General features: G+C 43.4%; 1 protein-coding gene across 4 annotated transcripts; it reads right to left on the bottom strand.

Annotated features, from left to right (window-relative positions):
* Window positions 1–3092: 3092 nt before the first annotated feature.
* Window positions 3093–11277, bottom strand: LOC129827607 (fragile X messenger ribonucleoprotein 1 homolog A-like). 4 transcript variants are annotated; one of them, XM_055888593.1, is made up of 15 exons: window positions 10962–11277; window positions 10481–10533; window positions 10033–10135; window positions 9707–9778; window positions 9448–9596; window positions 9227–9317; window positions 9021–9137; window positions 8721–8891; window positions 8495–8573; window positions 8284–8396; window positions 6939–7025; window positions 6463–6688; window positions 6109–6288; window positions 5818–5900; window positions 3093–5155 (listed from the first exon to the last, which is right to left on the bottom strand). In XM_055888593.1, exons 1-15 carry the CDS (start codon window positions 11010–11012, stop codon window positions 4967–4969), a joined length of 1764 nt encoding a protein of 587 aa, XP_055744568.1. In that variant the 5' UTR covers window positions 11013–11277; the 3' UTR covers window positions 3093–4966. The 4 variants fall into 4 exon arrangements, with proteins under 4 accessions (XP_055744568.1, XP_055744569.1, XP_055744570.1 ...); XM_055888594.1 differs by having other exon boundaries at window positions 5818–5897; XM_055888595.1 differs by having other exon boundaries at window positions 10042–10135.
* Between the last annotated feature and the right edge of the window lie 827 nt (window positions 11278–12104).

Below are 12104 nucleotides of genomic sequence, written 5' to 3'. Positions count from 1 at the left end.
AGGGCTCCACCATGTGGTCAAAATAGAGAAACTCCCATGGGCTCTCTTCAAATAAATGACATACAGTAGCTACTGTATATAACAGTGGTACTGAAATATGTCCTGCACAAGTCCCTATATATGTAGGTGTAGTGAATCAAACTAAATCATTACTTTGATACATAATCCTCTTTGTTCCTGTATGGAACAAAATTCTTCCAGGAGAAAGCACCACCACTACCGATCTGCTGTCTTTAGGGGGATGGTTTTCTTTTATCTCCTTCTCCATGGTTCTTTGTCAGGTTTCCTTTGGGCAAGAAACTGAATCAATCAATCAAATAAATTAGATATTTCCGCTTCACAATAACAGCGCTTACAGTTGACCGGGGAAGCTCTAGCAGGGCAGACATTTGCCAAACTGTTGGAAAGGTGGCATCCTATGACAGTGCCACGTTGAAATTCACTGAGCTTTTCAGTAAGGCCATTCTACTGCCAATGTTTGTCTATGGAGATCGCATGGCTGTGTGCTTGATTTTATACACCTATCAGCAATGGGTGTGGCTGAAATAACCGAATCCACTAATTTGAAGGGGTGTCCACATACTTTTGTATATATAGTGTATCATATATAGTGTATCATTCAGCTACTGTTCTTGGAAGAAATATGACTACAAATGCTTAACTTTCACGATCCTTTTTGGCCAATCGACAGCCATCAACATATATGTAATGCTTAAACTAAATTAAACATTAGCAGAGTAAGATCCACCTTTATTTATTGAAACTGCTTGCATACAAAATATATCGCACTATAACCAAACAATGTCAACATAAAACCCAATCTATTTCGCTAATATGTACAAAGAAAATATTGCCCAAAGTGCAGTAACATACAAGGTCATTCTACCTTGGTCCAGTATCTACAATATTTCTGGTTGCAGTTTTGCTGCCAAACCAAACTGCCTACAATGTGTGTAAGAAGAAATGTTTTACAGTTAGTTAGTTAAAGAACTAGAAAACAGTCTGTTTGGCAACACGGAGATATTGCTTGCCCTTGACAAGAGTAGACTGAACTGCAGCATCTTATTAGATCATTCAAATACCAGGAGGAAACCATTTATGCCCCTGGCAGGGTTAGATAAAGTCCCAGATGGCTGAGGAAACCATTTATGCCCCTAGCAGGGTTAGATAAAGTCCCAGATGGCTGAGGAAACCATTTATGCCCCTAGCAGGGTTAGATAAAGTCCCAGATGGTTGAGGAAACCATTTATGCCCCTGGCAGGGTTAGATAAAGTCCCAGATGGCTGAGGAAACCATTTATGCCCCTGGCAGGGTTAGATAAAGTCCCAGATGGCTGAGGAAACCATTTATGCCCCTGGCAGGGTTAGATAAAGTCCCAGATGGCTGAGGAAACCATTTATGCCCCTGGCAGGGTTAGATAAAGTCCCAGATGGCTGAGGAAACCATTTATGCCCCTGGCAGGGTTAGATAAAGTCCCAGATGGCTGAGGAAACCATTTATGCCCCTGGCAGGGTTAGATAAAGTCCCAGATGGCTGAGGAAACCATTTATGCCCCTGGCAGGGTTAGATAAAGTCCCAGATGGCTGAGGAAACCATTTATGCCCCTGGCAGGGTTAGATAAAGTCCCAGATGGTTGAGGAAACCATTTATGCCCCTAGCAGGGTTAGATAAAGTCCCAGATGGCTGAGTAAACCATTTATGCCCCTGGCAGGGTTAGATAAAGTCCCAGATGGCTGAGTAAACCATTTATGCCCCTAGCAGGGTTAGATAAAGTCCCAGATGGCTGAGTAAACCATTTATGCCCCTAGCAGGGTTAGATAAAGTCCCAGATGGTTGAGGAAACCATTTATGCCCCTAGCAGGGTTAGATAAAGTCCCAGATGGCTGAGTAAACCATTTATGCCCCTGGCAGGGTTAGATAAAGTCCCAGATGGCTGAGTAAACCATTTATGCCCCTGGCAGGGTTAGATAAATTCCCAGATGGTTGAGTAAACCATTTATGCCCCTGGCAGGGTTAGATAAAGTCGCAGATGGCTGAGTAAACCATTTATGCCCCTGGCAGGGTTAGATAAAGTCCCAGATGGTTGAGTAAACAATTTATGCCCCTGGCAGGGTTAGATAAAGTCCCAGATGGCTGAGGAAACCATTTATGCCCCTGGCAGGGTTAGATAAAGTCCCAGATGGTTGAGGAAACCATTTATGCCCCTAGCAGGGTTAGATAAAGTCCCAGATGGCTGAGGAAACCATTTATGCCCCTGGCAGGGTTAGATAAAGTCCCAGATGGCTGAGGAAACCATTTATGCCCCTGGCAGGGTTAGATAAAGTCCCAGATGGCTGAGGAAACCATTTATGCCCCTGGCAGGGTTAGATAAAGTCCCAGATGGTTGAGGAAACCATTTATGCCCCTAGCAGGGTTAGATAAAGTCCCAGATGGCTGAGTAAACCATTTATGCCCCTGGCAGGGTTAGATAAAGTCCCAGATGGCTGAGTAAACCATTTATGCCCCTAGCAGGGTTAGATAAAGTCCCAGATGGCTGAGTAAACCATTTATGCCCCTAGCAGGGTTAGATAAAGTCCCAGATGGTTGAGGAAACCATTTATGCCCCTAGCAGGGTTAGATAAAGTCCCAGATGGCTGAGTAAACCATTTATGCCCCTGGCAGGGTTAGATAAAGTCCCAGATGGCTGAGTAAACCATTTATGCCCCTGGCAGGGTTAGATAAATTCCCAGATGGTTGAGTAAACCATTTATGCCCCTGGCAGGGTTAGATAAAGTCGCAGATGGCTGAGTAAACCATTTATGCCCCTGGCAGGGTTAGATAAAGTCCCAGATGGTTGAGTAAACAATTTATGCCCCTGGCAGGGTTAGATAAAGTCCCAGATGGCTGAGTAAACCATTTATGCCCCTGGCAGGGTTAGATAAAGTCCCAGATGGTTGAGTAAACAATTTATGACCCTGGCAGGGTTAGATAAAGTCCCAGATGGTTGGTGTCATTCTGAAGAGAATGGCCCACATTGCTGTCAGTTCATAACAACCTCATCAAACTTCTCTTCAAGTCTGAACCCCTCAGCTGGACTAAACCCACCATTTCAATTTTTATTTTTTTGCTGCTATTAGTACAAAATACTAATATAATAAAATCTATCTATGTAATTTCATCATCTTAGTCAGACTGGGCCAGTTCAATTGTTGACTGTTAACGCTGGGGAGAGCAGTGGCTGTTAGCCTGCTGAAATACTATTTTGTTAATTTCACATGAGCAAAATTACAGCGAGACAAGAGGCTGACAGCTGTTGACTGATGCCCATTACCTGTACACCATTCAACATTGCAATTTAGAGTAAACAAGAAAACCCCAAAATAAATTAAAACAAGACACTAGCTATATCCTCACAGTAGTTTTTTTTAAAGAATCAACTGTAAACTAAGGTTTTAATGCACAAGCACTGATCCGATAAAAGACAAACAGTTATAACATGGGACTAAACTTCATCCTCTGTACGGTGAAGGTACAGGAGACTCAGTTAGCTATAGGGTATCTAAACTTGGTAATATTGTTGACAGCATTCATGTGATTCACCTGCCGAAGAAATCTTATCACATAGTTTATTATAGTTCATATTATTTAGTAGTTGCAGATAACAAATAAAATGATTAAGTGCACATTTGAAGTTCAATCCAAAACAATATCAAATTATTTTAACAAATTAGATATACAGTATGCTACCCACTTTATAATTTACAATCTAATGACCAATTGTCAATATCATATGAACAACATGTTAGGGTTGGAGAGAGGTGTGCCACTCTTTTCATTGACACTATGAAATAAAAAACCAACAGGAAAGTGATTGTTGGTAAATGCATGGTGAAAGGACCATGTTCTCAATATCTCTCCCCAGTTTGACATAGTTCATGTTAAAAGGTCCATAGAAGTGATTCTGTCATAAGATACTGTTCAGTGTCTAGACAATGACACTAGTAGTCTCCATTAAATGTAGCCATGGTGTGAAATGACAAAATAATCTGAGACCTTGAATCAAAATCCACACAAACCCAGTGTGCCCGTGGAAAGTTCGATATTGAGTTCATTGTCGTTCCCCTTTTTCCAAAAAAGAAATGCTATATCACTAGCTAGAAAAAGTCAATCATCATCATCCCTATTCAAGCAATATTCAGCACAAGGAAACAGAAACAAAGTGACAACTCAGATTGCTGACTTCCCCGATGTGGAAACCTATGATAATAATGAACATGCATTGCAAGGTTAAAAAGACAGTTCTCATTTTTTAGATGGTGAGCTGTGTGTTCACTACACACAAGTAAAATCCATTACCGTTTTCCCAATGTCGTCTTCTTCCCTGATTTCAATTTCTATTTGTGATACTATCCACAGGAGATAAAGGCACAGATCAGACAGGAGGGGGTTCTTTTTATGTTATGTTTTTTTGTTGCTAATGATGCAGCTGTGACCTCACATGATAATGAGTTCTATATTCCACTGTGACACAGGGCTCCATAAACACATGCCATGAGAGAGAGAAGGCAGGAAGGACCAAACAATCCAACCCTCTATCCGGAGAAAAGGCTAGTACATGAACAAGCGATAGAAAACCAGATCCTTTAAGAAATACAGATTCATCAGGTTGGCCCCTCTTTGTTTTAAACACATTTTCTTTCCACAGCTTTTAAATCATCTGATAGGTAGTTGTCAACAATGTCAATTAGAAAAAGACTGCAGTCGCCGTTTGCCTTCTCCTGTTAACCCCTAAAACCCTAGATGGCTCCTTCCCTGTACACAGTAACCCACCCAACACCCCATCCACCTGCCGCTGGAGTTGGTTTATCCAAAGTGTGCTTCATTTTAGCCCTGACCTGCTCCTCTTTGGCCTAACGTGTCTCTAATGAAGAAGCTTCTGGATTGATGGTGTGGTGAGAGAGATGAGGGTGCCTTCAGTCGGCCGCGTCTATGACACCCCGTTCACCATCGCCAGGCTTATGGCGGTGGCTTCACCACCAGGGCTTTCCTGGTTATCCTTCTTGATAGGTCGCTCTTTTATGGGTCTCTGTCGGTTGGCTCCAGGGCCGGGTCCATCACCTGCGGGGCCTCTGGCTGCAGCATGAACACTCCTCTCATTGTTACCGTCCACTCTGATCTGTGGGACCAGAGACAGGAGGACACTGTATGAGAAGGTCAATTACGTTGGGGATATGCAGGACTATTAAGTACAGTCACTTAGTTAGATGCAATTCTATCCAATGTTGTCACCCGAGAGCGCTATCACTTTACGTTTGTGTGTGACCATTAAATTCGGCACCAGTATAAATTGCGGTTCGGCGGTGTGGTGCAAAGGTCCAGAGGCGTGGGAGCTTGGACTGTCGTTGCCGCATCTCCCCAATTTGAATAAAACATAAGCCTCTGTCAGAGGTCAATGACTAAGTTGCTAAATGTGTCATGATATGTCATAAAATATGACCAAATTACAAAATCAAGTTCCTACAAAGGGCAAACGTTATGATTATGTACATTTCTCCTCTGAGATCTAGTTGATATAAAAGAGGGTACAGGGTGGTCCTGTTGTGGCATGGCAACAGGTATTCCAAAAGGGACACGGTCAGGAACAAAGAAAAGCTTGGGGGTCTTAATTACACCGATTCTGTTGTAAAACTTTTTGCAACAGAAACCATTTGCAACGAAAACAAGTTTGTATTGGAAAAATTCCGGTAGGTCTCCCTGTTCCGTTACTCGGTCTTCAGTTTGGTTCTTAAAAAGGAAACGGTTTCCGTTGCAAGACATGATGCGTCTGGAATTCCTCACCTGCAAAGAATCTTCCAGAGGCCTCAGCTTAGGGTCTCTGGTATTCCGTGAGCGTGACTCAGTCCACTGGATGTCTTCAGCTACTTAGGAACCAGAGAGACAGACACGATTAAAACTCAAAATGTTATCATGGCAGGATGAAATCATTACTCTGACTCAAACAGTAGTACATAAAACCCTAAGGCAATGAATGCATTTATCTACAGACAGAGACACTAGGCCCTCGTACAGCAGGGTATTATAGTAAAAATGTTCAATTTACAGGCAAGCTTGAATAAGGTTAGTGCAGACCTTTGAAGCCTCCTCCTCTTCCTCTCCCTCCCCGCCCGCGAGGCCCTCCTCTCTTGCGTGTATCGGGTCGTTTGGGGAAGCCCCCAGTCAGCTCATCAGTGGGGGCCAGAGACCAGTCACTCAGCTCGTCCTTGTGGTCCGACTCAGTCTCAGAGGCATTGGAAGCCTCAGAGTTGGTGCCTGGTAAGAGGGATAGAGGTTATTCTGCCAACCAGGAACTAAATGGAGTTCAGCTTACAGAGTTCTTCTTGTAGACACAGTTCGTTTCACTCAGTTGCCAACGGTGATATGAGCCACTATGTTCATACACACTTAGTGAAATACATACTACTGTTCCATCTATCCCATACATACCTGAGGCTAAAGAGGGACCACCGCGTCGGCCACGCCCTCCTCCCCTGACGAATGGCTTCCCTCCTCTCTGGGAGCCCATGCCCATCATCCCCAGGCCGCCGTTGTCTACGATGAAGGTCTTGTTGTCAGGCCGTCCAGTCCCTGGGCCCCCCCTGGGGCCCCCTCCTCCAATCTGCCTCAGCTGCTCGTCTATCTGCAGTCGCTCCATACGGAGCTGGTCCACTTCCTATAGGGACACGGTGTATGTATTCAACGTACTTCTTTAGAAGTCACTCCTACCTCTAATAGTGAAAGTTAGGTTGAATCTGCCATTCTGATGAAGCAACCCATCAATGTGTAGACTAACTGCTGCTTTAAGTATTCAACTGTAAGAGGCTTTGGGTCAAAGCATCTGCCAAGCAGCATACATCTCAACATCAATGAAAGCATCAATTCTGTTGCAGATTTTATTAGAGCAATAGGGGCAAGCGCCTAACCTTCAGATAGTTGAGATGATAGTCCAACAGTACTTTAGCATTGGAGATGCTCTCCTTTGTACCCACAAAGACAAACGGCACCATGCCCTGTAAGAGAAATAAACAGACGGGATCTAATGAGGACCGAGTGGCTGCAGAGTCCTCACTAATTAAAGATGCATTATACAGGTTTTTTACACTTTTGAGCCGGTAGTTTTGAAAGCAGCGCTCAAGCTAAAACAGGTGGCTGAAAATTGTGCACAACGTCACGTGTATCACATGGCTGCTGTCCAGCCCTGCAGGTGTGCGCACAGAGGAAAACAACTGTTAGGTGTGCATGCGGTGTACACTTGCTTGGGCTCATCCTGCAACCTCATTGGACAATACTGGGCTGACCTGATCCCAGCTCCCACTTGAACCTTGCAACCTCAATGGACATGATTCCACTTGCCAATCAACATTGTCCATCAGTTTAGGTTGTTGTAGTCTACAAGCCAGCGAACTAGTGAGCGACAGGGATTTGTCCAATGTGATGTAATTTAGAATCCAACATTGGAAAATATACTTCTATGTTTTCATCAAATACCCTTAGAAGTCCTGTAGCCTACTGCCGACCCTTGAGTGCTGACGTAGTGCACAAAAGTTGTTTTTGCTTTATTTTTCATGTTTCAAATACAAATCTGAAGTTCAATGTGTTTCCAATTGCATTTTCAACTCTACCAATAGTTTTGTCACAGACACTGTTAAATAGCAAATGTGCCTACTATGCTCTTGGCACATGCGATCTAGCCAACAGTTTGCAGATACAGTGATGATCTGAACCCCGCCCTGTGCAACTGGGTCCTGGACTTCCTGACGGGTCGCCCCCAGGTGGTGAAGTTAGGAAACAACACCACTATGCTGATCCTCAACACAAGGGACCCACAGCCCCCTCCTGTTCCCCGTTCACCCATGACTGCATGGCCACGCACACCTCCAACTCAATCATCAAGTTTGCAGATGACACAGTAGTAGGCCTGATTACCAACAATAACAAGTCAGCCTACAGGGAGAAGGTGAGGGCTCTGGCAGAGTGGTGCCAGGAAAATAACCTCTCCCTCAACGTCAACAAAACAAAGGAGCTGATCGTGGACTTCAGGAGACAACAGAGAGAGCACACCCCCATCCACATTGACGGGACCACAGTGGAGAAGGTGAAAAGATGCACAATTGAGAGCATCCTCTAGGGCTGAATCACCGCCTGGTACGGCAACTGCAACACCCGCAGAGCTCTCCAGAGGGTGGTGCGGTCTGCCCAACGCATAAACGGGCTCAATGGGTGATACACTCTGCCCCTGCCCACTTTTCGTCAATTCAAGCCACTTACCTCGTCCAATGGAGGTGGCTTCTTGTTGTTCTCTGCCTCAATCCGAACTCTAACAACACCAGATTTATCCACCACTTCTTGGATCAGCTTCCCATTTTTCCCAATGACTTTCCCTGGCGAAGGAGATGTGGTATTAGAATAGGAAACAATGATAACATGAAGACAATGAGTTGATGACTTTTCAAACAACACATTTTATGTTCTACTTTACCCACTAAATTCCTTGGTACTTTGATGACATCTTCAGAAAACTCCAAGAAGCTCCTAGCCTTGCGGACAGCCTCTTGGTCCTGCAATTGAATCATACCCAGAGGAGATAAAATACATGCACGTCTTTCACTAGTATGACCAAGTAAATATACCTTGTGAGTAAAGAGGTTTATGAGCATTCATTATATTTGTGCTAGTGGTGAGGTGCAGTGTATTAAGCGCCCTACCTCTCCATAGATGTGGAAGGTGCAGGTCTCTTCATCCAGGTCTATGGTGGTGACCCCAGGTACTTTCCTGGCCTGCTGGATGTTGGCACCGTGGGTCCCAATGGCCAGCCCCATCAGATCATCCCGGACCACAAACTGTTCATGGAACCTGGACGCCAGCTGCCGAGAGCTCTGCACACAAACCATAACCCACGCATGGCTTAGCCACAGTTCTCCTCACGCAGAAAGATAGCCTATTGGAGGTTAACAAGGCTAACATGGCTTAGCCTTCATTTGAGAGTGTGTTTAAACTGTAAGTACTTCCAGTTGGCGGCTAGCCTCCTCATTCCTCTGCATTAGGGACAGCTTGGTGCGCAGGCTCCGGAAATGCATGTCGCTCAGCATCTGCACCCTTTTGGATGTAACCTCATTCACGGACTAAAACAAGAGGACTGATATGATGAAACAATATCTAACATTGGCTGAGTTATGAAACTTTGAGAAGCCAGAAAAATAATCAAACGTACCAGAATAACAAGCTGCTTTTTGTCTGAGTCATAAGTGACATTGAATGCTCCCAAAGCCTTCTTAAAATCTTTATGCGAGTCTTTTAAACACCTAAGAACAAAAAACACAGTTCCCCACCATAGAAAGTCACATCAGCATCAAATCAACAGTCACACATGGAAGCAATGACAACATACAACAATTACCTTACTTAAAAAAAGCCTTGAATAGGCCCACTTACATTTGCCGCAAGTCCTCTGGGACATCCAGATGAATTTTCAGGAAGGAGTTTTTTGTAGCTGGCTTGTTTGGATTCACAGGTCGTAACCTCTCTAATGTGACTATTTCATTTAGCGTGGCATCACAAGCGGTATACTCTATGACATAAAACTGAGAGGAAAGAAGATACTGTGTTATACGGATCATCATTAAAATATTACAGTTGCTACATAATAATAAACAAATGTAAACTCTCGCTCAAACAGCTGCATTGGTCTTACCTCACCCTTCACCATCCGAACTGTCGCCAGCCACCAGCCACATGGTTCTTTGTCATTGGCCCTAGAATAAACCTGTGAATAATTGATTAAGTACATTTTGTTGAGTTCTTCTCATTGATATGCATTTAAACTGGCCATTGTTTGCGGTACACATTAACCGAAAACCTGCAAATAACCAAAAAGAAAGAACAGCAGTTCCCTTCTGCTTTCAAAAAAAGTCTAACCATCGAGCAGCTATTGTATAATCTAGCCTACTAGATCTCAGCAAAGTATTAGGCTTAATTGACATTGACTAGTGGGAAGGGAAGTCCTTATCCATTACTTACAGCACATACCTCAACTTCATCACTCTCGTTTATCTCTTTCTGAAAACCTGTGGGTGGAGGAAATCGAACATCATGGAAGGGAATTTGACGTTCTGGCTGCCAACTGAAAGAATAGAAATAAACAAATGAAACCAGGGTACGTCGCAAAGGGAAATTAAACAACTGAACAAGTGTGCACATGCACTATAGTTCAATTAAATGAGAAACAAAGTGTTATTTGCAATAACAACTAGCTAATTAGTTATAGCAAATGCATTGACATGTAATACATAGTGGTTAATGGGGCTCTCATGTCTGGGTCTGATTCAAAGTAGCCTAACGTACTGTTGTTAATTAACTAGCTAACGTTACTTAGCTAACTGAATAGTCTACGATTCATTTGGAAAGTGAGCTAATTTGCTTGCTGACTGGATTATGTTGCCGGGGAGCTAGTTAACTAGCAACTCACTTGTTTTCAAAGGAGACAGTGACAGAACTTTCATGAACATCCTTCAAATAGGCCTAAAAGGAGAAAATGGTTGAGAAAATACAATACATTTTTAGGCAAAGGAAAACAGTCATTAGCCAAGAGGTAAAAGCCTAAAGATGAATCTCGTTGACTGCTGCTAGCTAGATAACAAGCAAGGCTAATTATCTAGAACAAATGCCACCAACAACACGAAACTATATACTCGGTATGGCCTATTTTTTTGGAAACAATTGTAGCTAGATAACTAGGATGCTACTGTAGCTAGCTAACGTTACCTAGCATTGGTTGTCTGTCTGTGGCTAGAAGCAGGCTGTACTGTCTGTCTTGTATGGGCCTGACGTTAAACCTAGCTAGATAGATTAGCTAGCCGGTAAATAGCTCACTGAATGATACATTGCAATAAATAAATCATCAAAATACTTTTAGAAACATTAAAACTAGCAGTTAGCTACCAACCCACCTTGTAAAAAGCTCTACTCGTCCCCCTGACTTCAACCGCTAGCTCGTCCATGACGCCTATGCTAAGCTAGCTAATGTAATGCTAACTTAGCTGGTTTGCTAAAAACACTGGGTGCGTGCAAAGCTCTGGTCCAGGATCCCCCGGTAACGTCGTTTCCCTGTTGTATCTCTTTAATATTTCGATTTGCAAAGTTGCAGTTGAAGATTTCTAAAGAAATGAAAGCGAAACTTTTAAATGACGCTAGAATACACAGTAAACCGCTCTTGCAATGCACGCATTGATGTAAACATAAGAGCCTCCCTTTCCCTCGTCACGTGACAAGGTCAACTTTTAATAATGTCCACTCAGTTTCATTTCATTGGTTTCTCATCAGGAATGAGTGGTTCAGTGATCACTGTGCATTGGATTAATCGTCATAGTTAAAAAGGTTGATGAAAAATTATATATATATATATATATATATATTCTTGAGGGGTGGGTGGTGGCCAGTCCAGAAGAGGACTCCCCTCATAGCCTGGTTCCTCTAAGTTTCTTCCTAGGTTCTGGCCTTTCTAGGGAGTTGTTCCTAGCCACTGTGCTTCTACACCTGCATTGCTTGCTGTTTGGCGTTTTAGGCTATGTTTCTGTACAGCACTTTGTGACATCAACTCAACGTCAACAGTGAAGAGGCGACTCCGGGATGCTGGCCTTCTAGGCAGAGTTCCTCTGGCCAATGTCTGTGTTCTTTTGCCCATCTTAATATTTTTTATTGGCTAATCTGAGATATGGCTTTTTCTTTGCAACTCTGTCTAGAAGGCCAGCATCTCGGAGTCGCCGCTTCACTGTTGACGTTGAGACTGGTGTTTTGCGGGTACTATTTAATGAAGCTACCAGTTGAGGACTTGTGAGGCGTCTGTTTCTCAAACTAGACACTCTAATGTACTTGTCCTCTTGCTCAGTTGTGCACCAGGGCCTCTCACTCCTCTTTCTATTCTGGTTAGAGCCAGAGTGCGCTGTTCTGTGAATGAAGTAGTACACAGCGTTGTACAAGATCTTCAGTTTCTTGGCAATTTCTCGCATGGAATAGCTTTAATTTCTCAGAACTAGAACAGATAGACTAGTTTCAGAAGAAAGGTATTTTTTTTCTGGCCATTTTGAGCCTGT

The sequence above is a fragment of the Salvelinus fontinalis genome, chromosome 29 (genome assembly GCF_029448725.1).
Source record: "Salvelinus fontinalis isolate EN_2023a chromosome 29, ASM2944872v1, whole genome shotgun sequence".
In the NCBI taxonomy this organism is placed as follows: domain Eukaryota; kingdom Metazoa; phylum Chordata; class Actinopteri; order Salmoniformes; family Salmonidae; genus Salvelinus; species Salvelinus fontinalis.
This window is presented reverse-complemented; position numbering and strand designations above follow the sequence as displayed.

What these genes read in the sequence shown, in the direction of transcription:
- LOC129827607 (XM_055888593.1), bottom strand. Translation starts at nt 11,012, where the DNA reads ATGGACGAGCTAGCGGTTGAAGTCAGGGGGACGAGTAGAGCTTTTTAC. An exon ending in ATCATCTCAACTATCTGAAG is followed by an intron (nt 6,689 to 6,938) that starts GTTAGGCGCTTG and finishes GTGTCCCTATAG; the next exon opens with GAAGTGGACCAGCTCCGTAT. An exon ending in CTCTGGAAGATTCTTTGCAG is followed by an intron (nt 5,156 to 5,817) that starts GTGAGGAATTCC and finishes CTGGTCCCACAG; the next exon opens with ATCAGAGTGGACGGTAACAA.